The sequence below is a fragment of the Brachyhypopomus gauderio genome, chromosome 6 (genome assembly GCF_052324685.1).
Source record: "Brachyhypopomus gauderio isolate BG-103 chromosome 6, BGAUD_0.2, whole genome shotgun sequence".
NCBI classification, from domain to species: Eukaryota; Metazoa; Chordata; class Actinopteri; order Gymnotiformes; family Hypopomidae; genus Brachyhypopomus; species Brachyhypopomus gauderio.
Genome location: NC_135216.1, coordinates 6,927,502 through 6,945,877, shown reverse-complemented (window position 1 = coordinate 6,945,877; position 18,376 = coordinate 6,927,502). Strand labels below are relative to the sequence as shown.

Here is an 18,376-nt window from a genome sequence, read left to right as displayed (position 1 = left end):
TTTCTTCATCACATGCTGGTCTGCTCTGGATACAGCAACTGGGTGTTAGAGGACCATTGTTTTATACAAATTATTATGTACTCATGTAATTAAACTTTAAGACAATTCTAAAAACCCATAAGTAGAAACTAAAATCATGCTCTACAATGTGGAGTTCACATTATGAGTGGGAAACAATTACATTTTTTTTGTGATTTCTTATACACTGTAATTTGGCTCATTGCATCATAACTCTGCAAACAAGCCAAACAAGATGCAACACTGGGAGATAAACATCTCGCTTCTTTGTCAAAATGAAACTACAATCAAAACCAAACAAACTGTTTTCAACATGGAATTTCTGCAGCAAAATTAAACACATGTGCACCATTTGAATTGCTGTTTCAAAGCAGCAATGGCTAACTGATGAACTTCATTATGAACACAGTCTATAGTGCATTACACATGGGTTTCTCATATATGCTTCTGTGAAAGATGACTTTAGTCTACTCATATTTGTGTGAACAAAGAAACAGAAATGTTACAGCAAACATTATTTTCCTGCCAATAGAGATTTTTAACAACACAAAAAAGCTAGAAAATGAAAATGGCACACGTTCAACACAATGTTACTGTATATTCATGAAAATGAAAATATTTACATTCAAATTATAGCGCAGTGGTTTATTCAAAACAATGACATTGTAAGGGATCGGGTGCTTGGTGGAAGCATCCACCCTTCTGTTAGGATCTGGACATCACTTCACCCACATCACAAATAACATCATCTTTGGCTAGGCAGCAGGGAAAAGATCGCCTTGTGTGCCATATTCAACACAAGCCATATGGACTAGAGCAGGTCAGGGCACAGTCCTGGACCAGAGCAGGTGGGACAGTCCTAGACTAGAGCAGGTCAGGGGACAGTCCTGGACCAGAGCAGGTGGGACAGTCCTGGACTAGAGCAGGTCAGGGGACAGTCCTGGACCAGGGCAGGTCAGGGGACAGTCCTGGACCAGAGCAGGTCAGGGGACAGCCCTGGACCAGAGCAGGTCAGGGGACAGTCCTAGACCAGAGCAGGTCAGGGGACAGTCCTGTGCCAGAGCAGGTCAGGGGACAGTCCTGGACCAGAGCAGGTCAGGGGACAGTCCTGGACCAGAGCAGGTCAGGGGACAGTCCTAGGCCAGAGCAGGTCAGGGGACAGTCCGGGACCAGGGCAGGTCAGGGGTCAGTCCTGGATCAGGACAGCCTGCTGGAAATTAACATTATCACAGATATGCTCAAGTAAAAATGTCCAGGTTGTCCAGAATGTCCAGAGTCCTTCACTGTAGGGCCGTGTCTTTTAACATGGGTCAGCAAACTGTACCTAATGTCATTGTCAATTTGTCTCCATCTCCATCTCCATCTCCATGTCTCTTCCTCTCCTCTTGCAAAGTTCTTCACAAAGACCTGAGATTTATTTGTAGTGATAAAACAATTTGTTTATTTGTAGTGTGTGTGTGCGTGTGTGTGTGGCAGGGGGTGGTCAATCTTATGAAAATAAATGTTTTTACCAATTTTTGCAAGTGTTTTTATTGTTGAAAAATGTTGATTATAATATAATTATAATATAATATAATATTATAATATAAGATATAGTATGTAATGTTTTTGCATAAATGTGTTGGAGAACCAGTAACTGTGTAAAACAGATCATGTGATTCTTGATGCTTTAATTCTTTTGTCTAAAGCATATTCACTTTCGCTATGTAAGCAAGAGGCAAAAACTGAAATATTACATCAATGCTGCCACCTTGTGACAAAATAATTCAAGAACATGTAAACCAAACATCTGTAGAGACATTATATTTATCTCCCCCTATTGCTCTCTGGGTTGATCTTTCCAGAGTTTGACACAATGAGCAAAGGTACAGTGTGCAATAGATAAATAATAATAAAAACAAATCAATGTAATAGTTTTCTAATCATAATGTGAACTCCATATTGTAGAGCATGACTTTAATTTCAAGTTATGGGTTTTTAGAATTGTCTTTATGTACATAATAATTTGTATAAAATCACGGTCCTCTAACACCCAGTTGCTGTATCCAGAGCAGACCAGCATGTGATGAAGAAAACTGAGCTTCTTATTAGTGAAGTAACGAAGAGCCATCTGACATACAAAGGAAGGCTGATATTAGCATGTATCTCTTTCAAATCAACAAGGACATTTTCAGTGTTACCTGATAATGCTGAAAAGTCCTTTTCACAAGATTAATCATCTAATTGTTCACATTCACTCAGTCAAAAATATCACTGAGTGGCGGTTGAGGCAGAGTGAGAGGAAGAGGAGGAGGATGAAGACAAGAAAAAGAAGGGGAACAAGCAAACCGAGACTATGACATTAGGGCCACTTTGATGGACTTTGTCATACGTCCTGACTGGTTGGGGAGGGAAGCTGAGCTGGGCTCAAGATGCCTGGTACCATCCATAAGATATTAGACACATCCATACAGACATTTAGACTGGAGAAAATCTGGGAGTGGTTTCCAGCAGGCTGTCCTGATCCAGGACTGACCCCTGACCTGCCCTGATCCAGGACTGTCCCCTGACCTGCCCTGATCCAGGACTGTCCCCTGACCTGCCCTGATCCAGAACTGTCCCCTGACCTGTCCTGGTCTAGCACTGTCCCCTGACCTGCCCTGATCCAGGACTGTCCCCTGACCTGTCCTGATCCAGGACTGTCCCCTGACCTGCCCTGATCCAGGACTGACCCCTGACCTGCCTTGGTCCAGGACTGACCCATGACCTGCCCTGATCCAGGACTGACCCCTGACCTGCCCTGGTCTAGCACTGACCCCTTACCTGCCCTGATCCAGCACTGACCCTTGACCTGCTCTGGTCCAGGACTGACCCCTGACCTGCCTTGGTCCAGGACTGACCCCTGACCTGCTCTGGTCCAGGACTGATCCCTGACCTGCCCTGATCCAGGACTGACCCCTGACCTGCTCTGGTCCAGGACTGACCCCTGATCTGCCCTGGTCTAGGACTGACCCCTGACCTGCTCTGGTCTAGGACTGACCCCTCACTCCTCATTTCTCAACCCAACTGAGGAGTTCTTTTCAATTTGGTGTTGGATAACACATGCTTGCCTGCAGCACACAATGGAAAAGTAATGCAGAGACACAGAGATGGAGTCAGTGCAGGGTTGAATATGGCACACAAGGCGATCTTTTCCCTGCTGCCTGGCCAAGGATGATGTTATTTGTGATGTGGGTGAAGTGATGTGTCCAGATCCTAACAGAAGGGTGGATGCTTCCACCACGCCCCTCGTCACTTACAAACTCATGGAATACTGTTTTTGTTTATAGCATTGCTCTATAATTTCACTGTAATTATAGCTTTTATCTGATTGCTTATACACATTTTTCCAACGTTACACATACTTCCCAAAACTAAAAACTCAAAGCTCTTAACCATACAAACTATTAGCAAAAAAGGAAAACTTGCTTTTGACTGAAAAACTCTACACTGACTCCACAAAACCGAATAATCCAGACTACCAGGCTACCACACACATACAACAGGTATGTCCACACCAGGGGACACTAATTACATTTACTCACATTACAGTAACTGAGTACTTTTTATGAGTAATTTGTAATTTTCTGAGTAGTTTTTGAAATATGTAATTTTTACTTTTACTTGAGTACATTTTGACCCAAGTAGTTTTACTTCACTACATTTGAACGCCCTCACATTACTGAGTAAAAAAATATTGATGGTGAAAAATTAAATGCAGGCAGAAATTTAAACTTCTGAGTCCCAGAACTGAAGGCCAATTGCGTGGCCTTGCCTTGCGCGCACCCTTTCCATTGTCTCATAATCAGGTCGTAATCTGGTGCACTTTTCCAAAAGGATGAGATTGTTCTATTTTTAAATCTTCTATGTATCAGGCTCTGTGGGAACCTGTGGGCATTTTATTGTGAATAGTGGGATCCGGTGGGCACTGTTTTTTGAATAGTTGGATCCTGTGAGCACTTATTTTTAAATTGTGGGATCCTATGAGCATTTTTAAATTTTTGATGTGGGATCCTGTGGGCATTTTATTGTGAGTAGTGGAATCCTGTTGCATTTTAGTTTGATTTGTGGCATCTTGTGGGCACTTAATTTTGTGTGCATTTTGTTTTTTGAATAATTTGTAATTTAAATTTCTTTATTCTTATCATAGTGTTGTCCGTTGGACAATAGGACTGAAAATTGTTTGCACTTTATGGTACAGGTTGTGACTGTCCTTGTGCTGTGAGGAAGTATGTTCCTGAGCCCAGCTAATCTTTTTGCAAGTGTGGATGTGCACTTAAATACACTTTGAAATCGATTAAAACAACTTGTTCTGAATTTGGTTCATGATTCATCCATGCATTAAATAACTGAAAGTAACTAAGTAACTTTTACTCAAATTACATTTGAGATGGGTAATTTTACTTTTACTCGAGTAGATTTTAGGCAAAGTAATGATACTTTTACTTTTACTACTTCCTCGGTGTGGTCTTTCTTCCATTTTTGTTTTCTTTTTTGCCAAGTTTGGCCTTTTCTGAATCAGTTATGTTTACTTTGTTGTGGGCTTTTTGTTGTAATAACCTTCAAAGGGAAAAATAAATATTTTTCTGAAGTGTTTCTATTTTGTATTCATAGAAGTAAGAAGATTGTGAAATTTTTTTCACAAACTTTCTTGAGAAATTTCCACATGTATAAGTACTAAAGACAGCTGTGTTTAATATAAAGTACAGCAGTTTGTCATTAGGGGGTGTGTGTTTTATTTTGTTTCAGAAATGCCATGCTGAAAACAATTCATTTGATTGCAATTTCATTTTGACACAGAAGTGAAATGTTTATCAGCCAGTGTTCTATCTTCTTTGTGTGTAGAGTTTTGACATAATGAGCCAAATTGCAGTTTGTAAGAATACACTAAAGAAAAAAAATTATAAAAGGAAAAATTTTCTAGGTGCGTTATCATCAAGAAGTAGAAAGACCTGCATTACAACACTAACTTTAAATTGTTTAATATCCAGATGACACTTTCCGCAGTGTAGCAGCATCCTTTGGCCAACCTAACTGGGATACCCCATGATTCATGGTCCAGACTACAGTGGTCCAGACCTCTGCTGTGATGCTTACACTTCATCTATCTCTTCGTCATCTTCTCTCATTAATAGCCTCGGCTGTTGTCCACACCAAGATATCTAACACATAGCCTCTTCAAAGGGCTCAGGTGTTTATTTTTACACATACAAATTGGCCGTGAGTGTTTTCGCCAGTAAGGACTGGGTTTGGGTAATTGGTAAATGGTTGTGGCATTTGTATGGCAGGGTTTCCAAAAGAGTCTCCAACTGCAAGAGAATGATTTCAGTTCTGTATGATGTTGTCTAATATGGGAACTGTGTTTAGTGTTCCCATGAGTGTGTATATGAGTTATATGAGTGTGTAGCAGAGAAGGTGCTTATAGTTGAATATGCTAGTTAACAGACTGGATATGCACTTTTTTGTGTTTTAGTAATTGCTAAAAACTGTAACATACATTCATCGGCCAATTTATTAGGTACACCTGTCCAACTGCTCATTAACGCAAATGTCGAATCAGCCAATCACATGGCAGCAACTCAATGCATTTAGAAATGTAGACATGGCCAAGATGGCCTCTTTGTTGCGACCTTGCTGTAACCCCTGTGGACCCACTCTGTACCCGCTCCAGAGCCACTCGACCTTGCGAGCAGCACTCAGCCATGTGAAATTCCTCCTATTGCACCTGTGCAATTTGACCAAAGCTCCCTGGATTCAAATGCACAGAAATTAAAGTTCTTGAGATTTTTTTTTTATTACATTAGTATGGGCACTTAAGCCTCTACAGTCATGTGATTGGTGGTTTACCAGTCCTTTATGAATCCTGGTAGTTTAGTCGAACAATGACATCATGACCCCTGACGGAGCAGAGGGGGACATCACATCTGCTCCACCTCAAGAGGGGCCATATGTTTATCATCACTTGCACCAGTTGGCACATTGCTTTAAATGCAAATGCGATTTGTGGAGGTGACCTTTGGCATCAGTGCACAAAGTGAATCAAAGCCTTTTATTTTGTTCTAAGAGAATTGTGTGCACATCCTTCATCTTGTTATTTTATAGTAGCTGTAACATATATATAAGTATATAAAAATAAGTTTTCTTAAAGAATATGTCTATATGTGTACACAAATACTTACATATCACTTACAAGATCTGTAGGATACAATAATCAAAAACATTTGGTCCCATTTCGAAGACAAACGGAGAACGTCTGTGGTGTTTGGCCTTTGACCCTGTCTCAATGAGAGCGGGTGATGGAGGCGTTAGAGGGGTATCCCGGATACCCGGATGTACCGACACACTCGCCTGGCTGGTGTCGAGGAAGGCCGAGGACGGCTGCGAGATGTCTCCGGCCTCCGTTTGGATGCGACACGGGCTGGCACACGGCGAATGTGTAACCGGTAAACAATAGGAAACGCTTCGTCTGTACATTTTTAGACTCGGCGGGTTTGTTTTCGGGCGCTCGAAGTGACTGGCGTCGATTCGTGGAGGCGTCCCCCCCCTCCTCCTCCTCAGTGAAGCGGCACTGCGGGTTCACAACGTAACGGTCAGTTAGCCTGAGCGGCTAACGGCTGGAGTTAGCAGCGCGCGAGCCCACATCAGACCTCGCTCACGCGGACGTCTCGCGCGCTTTGAGCGTTCTGTGGTGGGTTAGGCTCGCGGTGGTCGTGAGGTAAACCTGGCTAGCCTAGCGTCCGTCTGTTGTGCTGCTGGCTAACGTCGCTAGCGGCTAGCTGGGACATTTATCCACTAAATACCGTATTAGTCAGCTAGACTAGACCTCACCTGTAAATGGGCTGGTAAATGTGGCGTCTCGTAGCGCCGTGTGTAGACTGGGTGTCTTTGTTTAGTCGCTACACCCGGAGGTGAGGCAGGCGAGCGGGTAGGAGACTGGCTGTCCGTCCTTTGTTGTACCGTTACTCCGCTAAGCTAACCGGCTAACGCTAGCTGTGCAGGGTCTGTGTAGTAAAACCTCGCGGTTTCTGCGTGTTTACACCTCACAGTAAAGGGTTATTAATCCGTTGGTCAGGCGCTAACGTTGGGCTCCGTGTAGTAGCCACGACACCCAGTAACAAACGCAGGTGAGCCGCAGAGTCCGGAGTAAACAGCCCCGGTCCTGCGCTACTATGGAGCGGGGCATGAAGATCACGCCATCGTGGGTTTACCTCCTCATCCTCGGTCTCTTCATCGGTAAGTACGGCTCTGATTTGTACAACTACCTTTAAACGTGACTTGAATCTTTTTGTTTTCATCAATGTAAAAGTTAGGTTTTGCAGACGTTATATGCTGGCTTATAAATCAAGAGAGCTTGACGTTTCTTTAAAATAAGATGTGTAAAACCATAGAAATGCTTATGTAACGCATAATCCCTTTAAACACTGACTCAAAACCTGATGCAAATGTTTGAAGTCGCCCTTACAACAAAGACGTCTATTGTTTTTCCTTTAGGGTGTGTGTGTGTGTGTGTGTGTGTGTGTGTAAATAAACACTAGTGACACACGTATGTCGCGTGTGCATACATATATACATGCACAACTCACAATCTACCATGTTTAATAATGCCTGACATGCTTAAACTACTTTTGTTTCAAAAAATGTTTATAGAATATCCCATTCACTTTGATTAGCATGTGATTTGTAATTGACTAATGTGCATAATGAGAATGTCAGTGATGGCCACCCCGAACAAATGGAAAATGCATAAAGGCTGTTATATCCTAGGCTAATTCTCAGACCTCAGTTTAGCTGTCTCGACAACAGCGTTTTCAAATGTTCACACCACTAGCTGCAGCTGTTCACGGTGAGCCTGTGTGCTGTGTTGGGACAGGTTCGTGCATGCCAATTCATTTTAGGGCTGTCTTTACAACCAGCTGCTGTGAGCCAAAGCCCTTGGCCAACAACTTGTGGGACTCCATCTCAATAATCTATATCTAAAAATGACCTAAAATACCTCACCCTACATGGAGTTTTTAAAAACAGCACGTTTCATGTTAGCTGTGACCACAGTGCTGTTACTAATACAAGATTGCTATTTTAGCCAGCAGACTTTTACTTTGTACATAGCTCATGTGTTGTGTATTTGCAGGAGATATGAGCCCTAAATAAACAGATTTATTTCTTCCCCGTGTTCACTCATACTGCCAGTCTGGTTTACCACTTCTGTCTGCTCAGGTCATTGACGATACCACAAAGGGGAAAAAAAAGTGAGCTTCCATCAGGCTTGGGTAACAGGGAAGAAAGGCTAAGGGTGCACCAATATATCGCCCAACAGTTGGTATTGGTCGATGATAATTGGTTGAACAATTGACTGGTTTAGAAACAGCCTACGGTCAGCATCAAATTGTGTCCTGACAGGGAACGAACAAAAGAATATGCCCACGTTCCCATGATGCTTCAGGCATAGACTTAACAAGAAATCCACTTACGGTCAAAGCAATGTGAGGAAATGCCCCCCCCCCCCCCCCCCCGTAGTCACACGCTTCACACACGCACCCCACTGTGAACGCGCCGCGCATTTTGACAGCAGGCGCCGAGCCATCAGACTTCGTGAGCAGGGTTGCGTGTCATCGCGATGCATCCTGTCACTTGCACTGCCCTCCCGTCTCCCCAACACCAGATCAGAACGGGGCCTGTCCTGACAGGATATGCACTAGAGGCGTTGGTCTAAGCCCATGCTACAGTATAGGCTCGATTATAGCAGTACCTTAATACAAAAAAAAACCCTGAAAGAAAAGAGCTGCTGTCTATTACTGTATTATTTATTGTATTTACTGTATTCTCTTTTTTTAATACCTCAGTTGTAGTTCAGTCGTGTTCTGATGGTCGGCCATGTTGAGTGTACTTCCCCGGTGCTCGTTAGCAGGTTCAGATGTGCGGCGTGGTACAGCAGCTGGCGGGGGGCTGCAGTCTGTCTCTGGCTGTTGTGCTGCAGAGACGAGGGCCTCATCAGCACCAGCGTGCCGGGCCTCACATCCCTCTTTCAGAAACAATTAGGCACGCTTCCATTTCCCCAACAGCCTCCGCTAGCTTCGGGCTCGCGTATTTAAAGGTACCTGTACGAAAGCGGCTACAGGAGCAGGCGTGTCACGGCGGTCGGCTGATGAGACGGCCGGACAGAGATTGGTCAAGGAGAAATTTTGATTGTGCGGTTCACTGACTGCTTGTTTTTTTTTTTTACAGAAAATGCAGCCTGCATACAACACAATGACAATGTCTACGTATCAGGGATGTCTAACGGTGAGTGGTTGAGTGGTATTCGTTAAGTTTGTTTTTCATGCTAAAGGCCCTTAAGGCCTTTTCAGCACATTTCTCTTTTTTTGGACTTTTTATAATGTGCGGGTGTTTCACCAGCGTGTGGGGATGTGGCGGAGCAGATCCGGACATCGAGTGGCGTGATCACTAGTCCTGGCTGGCCCTACGAGTACCCGACCCGCGTCAACTGCAGCTGGAGCATCCGGGCCAACCCAGGCGAGATCATCACCATCAGGTACACCTCGACCCCTGCTGACCACAAGTGCACTTTGACCTTTCCAGTGTAAATGTGAGCTTGGCTGTAGTGATTCTCTGTACTCTTTACATGCTTACATGGACCCTGCTGAGGGTTCACTCAGAAATGAAATCTTGAAACCAGAGGCCATTTCTCCTGGTCTCCGGAGCCGTGTTCTGCCCCTCTGTGGTGCGCTGGTTCTGAGTCATCATGTATCAACGTCAGCTCTGTGTCGGGCCTCAGCACTGGCCTGCTCGCATCTTTATCCCAATATGGTGTCCATGGTTACCGGCACAGAAATAGACATGTTTTCTCTTGTCTTTTTTTCCTCCCCTATGGGATGTGATTTTGGTGAACAAAAACCGAAGAGCATGGTAGTTTAACTGAGGTTATAAATGGCACATCTCCCACAGAAATCCTTACAACTGTACTCTGGTGTAATTAACCCTTAAGATCGCTTTGTTTTCTGCCTGTGTACTAAGAGTTCTTCTGTTAAGTGCCTGATTACCAGGGAATTCTTTAAGTGCCCGATGAACTGAAGTGCTGTTATGTTCTAGTTTAATGAAGATGCTTGAGCGTATACTCGTTTAGCACAGGTTCTCTGAGGAGACACTTGTCTGACAGTAATAACCGACAAAGAACGAACCCTCAGTTCAGGATGGTTTTGTGGCTGCATTGTTGAGCGTGCAGTCTGGGTGTTTGCCCCCTGTCGAGCAGTTCTGTCTTTTTGTGTGCAGCTTTCAGGACTTTGAGATCCAGAGCTCCCACCGCTGTGGAATGGACTGGATCTCCATCGGCACGTACAAGAACCTGGACGGCTACCGTGTGTGCGGCTCCTCCGTCCCGGCCCCTTACATCTCCTCTCAGGACCACGTGTGGATCAAGTTCCACTCGGACGACAGCCTCACGGCCAAGGGCTTCCGCCTGTCCTACGTCACAGGTAGTGCAGCACCAGCTATTTCCAGCTTGGCCAGCGACCACTTATCCTTCCGCCATCACTCGCTCCTGCTGAGAAGCTGCAGAGAAAAACTGTTCTCATCAGTCTGTGTCCCCTCTTCTATCCACTTGTCTCAGTGTTTTTTTCTTTCCTATTCACTTTCCATTTTTATGTAGAAAGGTTTATTTTCTGCTTCTCTGGCTTGCTCGTTCCCTCTTCTCCCCCAGTTTCTTTAAACCTACCGCTCTTCTCAACACACATCGAACACTATATTGAGTAAGTGTGAATAGGTGAACTGCGTCAGTATTCATTGGTGCACTATTTACTGCCCCGTGGTTCACCATTATAGACCTTCAGCTCTTGTGATTGGCTCTTAAGAGAAAAGCAAATCGCACCTTCAGCCTTTAGAGTGCAGAAACATTAAGATTAAATAGTTGCTGGTGTTAAGGATTCAATAGGTCTGATGAACTATATGGAGGCAGGAGGGGTGTAGCAGCCACACGCAGGGTGGGCGGTGTGCAGGGCGGGGTCTTTGATGGCTCCGCCCCATTAACCTCCACCGCCGTCGCTTCTGTTGGAAGGGCTGGGGCTAGAAGCGCCAGAGCGCGTTCGTGCGTTCATGATCACGTGTCTTGAAAAGTGACGGGTCACGTGAAATGGATTAAGCTGCAGTGGATGAAGAGCTTCTCCAATTAGCTGTGGTTTTTTTTTCCATAAACCTCACCCTGTGTTGTCCGTAATCTCAGACGGGACAGAGTAGCCAAACCTTAAATGTTCATCCTAATCCACCAATGCTAAGAATTCTTTGCCCTTCTGGAACAGAAGGCCTCTGTAAGTGCAGTCGCAGGGTTTGAAATTTAGCTATCCATAAACCGAAAAAGGCCGCTCTCATAGCCTTAACTCATGTCTCGAATTTTTTTTTAGCGAAAGTTTCCCTTCTGGCCAGCAGAGTGGATTGAGTTGGCTTATTAAGCCCAGTTGGCATCGATCTGCACAACCACTTAGTGGTTTTGCTCCCCTGCGGGGGTTAGTCCTGGACGCACAGTCGGTGGAACCGCTGAAAAGACTGGCTGGGTTTCACCAGTTCCCGAGTTGATTACACTTGTTATTTGTGGGGAGGGTGTAATTAGCCGCAGAGAGTATTCTGTCGCCATGAGGGCGTGCTCGAAATGTGGAGCGGATGCTTCAAAGAAACAAACTCCAAGGCCTTTTGCCGACTTCTACAGTGCATGAAGTACTGAGGTACGCATTCAGAGAGTTAACTCTGGAATGTCCCTCTGCCAAAGAACCCCAAGCCCCGGGGTTCACGGCTATCGGAGCTGCCGCCTTAGCTAAGCGCGTCCTCTTGCTCTGCGTCTTCCTCTCAGGGAAGTCGGAGGAGGCCAGCTGTGCGGCGGACCAGTTCCACTGCGCCAATGGCAAGTGTGTCCCGGACTCGTGGAAGTGCAACACCATGGACGAGTGCGGCGACAACTCCGACGAGGAGCCGTGCTCCAGGCTGGGCCCGGCCGCCGCCTCCTTCTCCTTCCAGCCCTGTGCCCCGGACCAGTTCCCCTGCCTGTCGCGCTACACCCGCGTCTACACCTGCCTCCCGCAGACCCTCCGCTGCGACGGCAGCGTGGACTGCCAGGACCTGGGCGACGAGGTGAACTGCGCGGCCCCGGCCTGCGGCGAGCGCCTCCGCAACTTCTACGGCGCCTTCAGCTCGCCCAACTACCCGGACTTCTACCCGCCGGGCAGCGACTGCGTCTGGCTGATCGACACGGGCGACCGTCGCAAGGTGGTGCTGCGCTTTGTCGATTTCAAGCTGGACGGCGCCGGCTACGGCGACTACGTGAAGGTGTACGACGGCCTGGAGGAGAGTCCACGGCGTCTGCTGCGGGCGCTCACGGCCATGGAGGCTCGCGCGCCCCTCTCCGTGGTCTCGCCCTCGGGGCAGCTGCGCGTGCACTTCTACGCCGACCGGGTCAACGCGGCGCGGGGCTTCAACGCCACCTACCAGGTGGAAGGGTTCTGCCTGCCGTGGGAGTCGCCGTGCGGGGGCAGCTGGGGCTGCTACACGGAGACGCAGCGGTGCGACGGCTACTGGCACTGCGCCAACGGGCGCGACGAGCTGAACTGCAGCAGCTGCCGCGAGGACGAGTTCCCGTGCTCGCGCGGCGGGGCCTGCTACCCGCGCTCGGACCGCTGCAACTACCAGAACCGCTGCCCCAACGGCTCGGACGAGAAGAACTGCTTCTTCTGCCAGCCGGGCAACTTCCACTGCCGCAACAACCGCTGCGTGTTCGAGAGCTGGGTGTGCGACGCGCAGGACGACTGCGGAGACGGCAGCGACGAAGAGAGCTGCCCCGTGGTGGTGCCCACGCGCGTGATCACGGCAGCCGTCATCGGGAGTCTGATCTGCGGCCTGCTGCTGGTCATCGCGCTGGGCTGCACCTGCAAACTCTACTCGCTCCGCATGTTCGAGCGCAGGTGAGCACAGCGCACGTTACCCACAGACTCCCACTGCTATTAACATTAGCTGTTTACACCATAATGGAAGTGTGAACAACTAAACCAACCCCTCCTACCCCCCCCCCCCCCCCCCCCCTCTTTTTTTTTCCAGATCCTTTGAAACGCAGCTTTCCCGGGTTGAGGCGGAGTTACTAAGAAGAGAAGCTCCACCCTCCTATGGTCAGCTTATTGCCCAGGGCCTAATCCCCCCAGTGGAGGATTTCCCAGTTTGTTCTGGCAACCAGGTGAGAACGAAGATGGTCTGACCACAAGCTCCATGTTTGACTAAAAATCTAGATGTTCAATATATTTTTATGGATGGATATCTAAGCGTGTAGTCCCAATCCTTAAGAAAATTTGAAAGACATTTGTTTTGTTTTTCTTGTAAAAAATTAAAATTTAAGGTTCTGTAAATATATGTAAAGCATGTAGCTTTGACATCCTGAAGTTTCTGAAGTTATTAATGCTTAGGGAAATTTGCTGTGTCCTCCATCAGGCCTCCGTGCTGGAGAACCTGAGGCTGGCTGTGCGCTCCCAGCTGGGATTCACCTCCATCCGCCTGCCCACCTCCGCCCGCCATGGCAACATCTGGCGGCGTCTCTTCAACTTCACCCGCTCACGCCGCTCCGCCTCCCTGGCTCTGGTGTCTGCCGATGCGGAAGAGGGTTCGGGCGGTGGTGGTGGGTCCGGCCGTGAGCAGGACCGCCCGGGCCCGCGTCGTAGCCTGCTCCCCCTCGACTCCGACGACACGGACACGGAGACCGAGCGGCCACCTCGCAGAGACGCCCACGGGGCCGTCGGGGGCCTCGTGGCCCCCCTGCCCCAGAAGACCCCACCCAGTGCTGCCGTGCAGGCCATCATGTCCGTGTCCAGCGGCTCCGCCCCTCTGGCTAGCCGCGAGGGCAGCATCTCCGAGAGCGTGACGGACGGGAGCGCGGAGGCGGGGTGTTCACCGGCCCCCGGCGGGCGGAGCTCCTTCACCAGCGCCCTGAGCCGCGTGGCGCGCAGCCTGCGTTGGGTCCGCTCCTCCCTCACGCGCTCCACCAGCGCCGCCCCAACACCGCGGAACCACAGCCCCCTGCGGCAGCTGGAGCACGGGGCCGCGGCCGGGGCCGAAGACGAGGACGACGTCGAGCTCCTCATCCCCGTCTCGGACACCGGCTCCCAGGACGGAGACTGCGGTGAGAGCGGCAGGCCGCTGGAGGCCGGGGCAGAGCAGACCCACCATGCCCCCACCGCACTCCCCCCCCGGGTCAGGCCCCCAGGACGTGATGGGCCCTGCGAACACTGTGGCATGGTCCACACCGCACGGGTCCCGGACGTCTGCCTGGAAGCCAGGGCCCGGGCGGAGACCAGCGACGACGATTCTCTCCTGCTTTGTTAAAAGTCTCCCTGCTACGGTCCAGTACCCACAGCTCAGAACTCCTGCTTCAAGCCTGCCATTGCTACTCCTGTCTCCCCAGCAGGGGGCGCAGCTGAATGTGTTTTTGAACGCCTGCCCTCTGATGTCCAATGCTTGCACAGAACCGTCAGACAAGCTCTGGTACGCAGCCCCCCTCCACTGTGCAAGTTTAGTATTTTTCATAAGAAGTTTAGCTAAGTGGTTAACAAAGGCTATATTTTGTGTTTGTTTGGTTTTGTGTGTTTTGTTTTTTAATGGCTGCAGTTTACGCTACGCTATCAGTGGGGTGAGCGTCACCCCCAGTAGCTGTTAATCACTGTCTGGGATCGGTGTTGATACACTGGTACTGAGGGAAAAACAAACTCCTTCACAAACTGCGAAAGAGTTTTTTTTTCTTACCGTTGAGTTCTTTGTACTTTGATGTCATTGGCTTCTTTCAATCGTGAGGTGAGGTGTGGCGGCCGCGCCTGATTGGCTATTATTGTATGGTCCACTTCAGTGGGCGGGGCTTCACCTCGAGCCCTTATGAGGCAGATGGGCTTCCAAGTCCTCTCGTTTGGTGTTGGGCTAAAGCAATTTATTTATATTGGCGTACGAACCAAGGAGTGACTATTTTTAAGGATGTTGCATTGCATAACAGCCACTGGTGTTTGTTGTATTTATTTTGTTACTGTTAAAGTAACCTTAAATGTTTCGGTACTGATCTCCTTTGTGTGAGTGTGCATATTTATTACTAGTTTTAATTTCAGTAATGGTTACTTGAGAAGCATGTTCCATTGTCTTTTTCTTCTTTTTTAAGTGATTTGAATGTATGTATGTATGTATGTATATATCTATATAAAGATGCATAATTGTTTTATTGCACTAAAAATACAACAAAACATTCAGCCTGCATTGCGGTTAAAGCTAATGGATGTGTGTGTGTGTTTGAGTACAAAAATACCATTACTGGGCTCTGTTATCAGCAACAAAAAATCAGTATGACTTAATCGATCAAGAAACTTGACGAAGAAGGCAGACGTTTAATCATTTTGCCTGAGGAAGGCTGTGTATTGCTATATATTCTCATGGCCACTAGGTGGCCAACAAGGAACATGGAGGTAATTAGTTCCTTGCCGGCGCGGCCGACTGTACGCAGGACGTCGGGAGATATGAGAATATGCCCACTAAGCTCATTAACAACACTGGTGTTGCTACCGGTTATGACTCTTTGGTGTTGAAGGAAAATTCAGTTCAGTAGTGGTTTAGGCTTATAAAGCAACTTTTAGATCTCACTGCTACTATACCATTTTAAGCAATAGCCTACTAGTACAGGATGGGAAGAGATAAAACAATGTTTTTGACAAATGTACTGAATTCAGTAAATATGCTACTTCTGAAGGTGAGCATAAGGGAATAGTTCATTTAAAAAAAAAGTACATTTGCATTACATAATGTAACTCATTTCCTCTCGTTATTCCGTCATGAAAAACATCCAAAAAGAAATCATTTTTGATTGAGATGGGATACGTTTAGTAATGTTAAATTATTTCAGAAGGATTAATAATCTCAGCAGGATTTGATTGGGCAGGAGGATTGTCAAAGGACATTAAAAAATCCTGAAAAACTTAATTTTCTCTAAAGAAACAATAACTAGATGTAAATTTCTAATAACGTGCTCAAAAGTATTATTTCATGTTGAGCTACTTTTAAAAAGTACAAGTGCAGGTGCGGTGTCAGGTGAGTCCTATAAGGAACCCATTAGAACAGGACCCCCTGGATGATGCACCTTCAAATGCAACAGTGGGAGGGAGACTAAATGGTTAGGGCTTTTGTACAAAGGTTTCTCTTGATGAGGAAAAACTACTGTACTTTTTTTCGCACCATGTTGTGCCTTGTCTCCACTGAAGAATATGGCTTTTCCAGGCGTTGATTTCATGTCCGCTATCATCTTCGGCTGATGAACCAAGTTATTGCTGGTACCAGTTTTTGATACAAGGCCTCGCAGAAGCAGAAACATTACAGTATTATGGGGAAAAAATTGCTTAGTTTAATCTACCAACATGCAAAGGTTTTAAATGTCTAGTTCATTGATTTTTTTTTTCCTTCACAATGTCAGAGGAAGTCAGCTTTACATAGTCTACATGTAATCAAATGAAGCGGTGGTCCAGAGACCTTTAAAAGTCCGAATCAAGTCTCAAGTCAATACCAGTATACGCGTAGTAATAGGAGATAGAAAATACTACTAAAGTAGGCCTACTACTACTTTATATACGGTATTATCTTGTTAGCTCTTAGAAAAACGCATCAGAATCACATCAGTGTAATTTGCGTGCTCAAAAACGTACAGAATGCATCACTACAATGTCGGCCATTTTGGAGGACCAACATCTTTTCTCGCGATACTGCCATACAATTAAACAAATATTATTAGGGGCAAAAAGTTCACATTAGGTCAAATTAGTTTTGAACATTAATTTACACACATAACTAATGTAAAATAATTGGCAAGTATAATTTATTTACACTTAAAATGTCGATGGTGGTTTGATGTTTGACTACGCTAACTGGGGCTACTACGCTAGTTGTAATGACGGCTAACGTAAACTAAACAAACCTATCCGGGTGTTTTATACACTATATTGCCAAAGGTCTTTGCTATCCCATCCAAATGATCAGAATCAGGTGTTCCAATAATTTCCCTGGCCACAGGTGTGTAAAATTAGGCTAATTTGTGAAAGAATGGGTTGCTCAGTGAATTCCAGCGTGGAACTGATAGGATGCCACCTGTGCAACAAATCCAGTCATGACATTTCCTCACTCCTTAATATTTCAGTCAACTGTCAGGTGTATTATAAGAAAATGGAAGTGTTTGGGAACTACAGCAATTCAGCCATGAAGTGGTAGACCACGTAAACAGACAGAGCGGGGTCAGTGGATGCTGAAGGGGATAGTGAGAAGGGGTCGCCAAATATCTGCAGATGCAATCACTACAGACATCCAAACGTGGCCTTCAGATTAGCTCAAGAGAACAGTGTGCAGAGAGCTTCATGGAATGGGTTTCCTTGGTCGAACAGCTGCATCCAAGCCATACATCAGTGCAATGCAAAGCGTCAGTTGCAGTGATGTAAAGCACGCTGCCACTGGACTAGAGCAATGGAGGCACGTTCTCTGGAGTGACAAATTGCACCTTTCTGTCTGCCAGGAGAACGGTACTTGTCTGACTGTATTGTGCCAAGTGTAAAGTTTGGTGGAGGGGAGGGGCGTGGGGTGGTTCTTTCAGTTTTTTTTTTTTTGGTCCCTTAGTTCCATTGAAAGGAACTCTGAATGCTTCAGCATCTCAAGACATTTTGGACAATTCTATACTCCCAACTTTGTGGGAACAGTTTGGAGCTGGCCCCTTCCTCTTCCAACATGTCTGTGGACCAGTACACAAAGCAAGGTCCATAAAGACCATAAAGATCTGGATGGCAGAGTCTGGTGTGGATGAACTTGTCTGGCCTGCACAGAGTCCTGACCTCAACCTGATACAACACGTTTGGGATGAATTAGAGCGGAGACTGAGAGCCAGGCCTTCTTGTCCAACATCAGAATGTGACCTCACAAACGTGCTTCTGGAAGAATGGTCAAAAATCCCCATAAGCACATTCCTAAATCTCGTGGACAGCCTTCCCAGAAGAGTTGAAGCTGTTCTAGCTGCAAAGGGTGGACCAATGTCATATTGAACCCTATGGATTAGAAACGGGATGTCACTTAAGCTCATATGTGAGTCAAGGAAGGTGAGCGAATACTTTTGGCAATATAGTGTAATGTTATATTAGCTGTAACAATGGCTAAGTGGCTAACGAAAAACTAAAACCTATTGGGGGTGTGTTTTTGGGTGCCTTATGAAGTTTGATGTGGTGTTAGTGTCTCATTTGTTTCCCGTATTCTTTACACGTTGCATCTTTTGGTTTTGTCCAAGGATTAAACTGCTTATAGCTAAAGTCTCCACGTATGG

The 18,376-nt window shown here is 46.5% G+C and overlaps 1 protein-coding gene across 1 annotated transcript; it reads left to right on the top strand.

Annotated features, from left to right (window-relative positions):
* The first annotated feature begins 6,352 nt into the window (after positions 1–6,352).
* lrp12 (low density lipoprotein receptor-related protein 12) lies at positions 6,353–15,307 on the top strand. Its single transcript, XM_077008368.1, has 7 exons — positions 6,353–7,269; positions 9,259–9,315; positions 9,430–9,565; positions 10,303–10,505; positions 11,870–12,974; positions 13,108–13,240; positions 13,492–15,307. The coding sequence occupies exons 1-7, from the start codon at positions 7,206–7,208 to the stop codon at positions 14,377–14,379; spliced, it is 2,586 nt and encodes an 861-aa protein (XP_076864483.1). The 5' UTR covers positions 6,353–7,205; the 3' UTR covers positions 14,380–15,307.
* Positions 15,308–18,376: the final 3,069 nt, after the last annotated feature.

Excerpts from the sequence above, each read along its gene's own strand:
- lrp12 (XM_077008368.1), top strand. The coding sequence starts at position 7,206 with ATGGAGCGGGGCATGAAGATCACGCCATCGTGGGTTTACCTCCTCATC. Across the intron at positions 9,566-10,302 it reads GGCGAGATCATCACCATCAG|CTTTCAGGACTTTGAGATCC; the intron begins GTACACCTCGAC and ends TTTTGTGTGCAG. Across the intron at positions 13,241-13,491 it reads CAGTTTGTTCTGGCAACCAG|GCCTCCGTGCTGGAGAACCT; the intron begins GTGAGAACGAAG and ends GTCCTCCATCAG.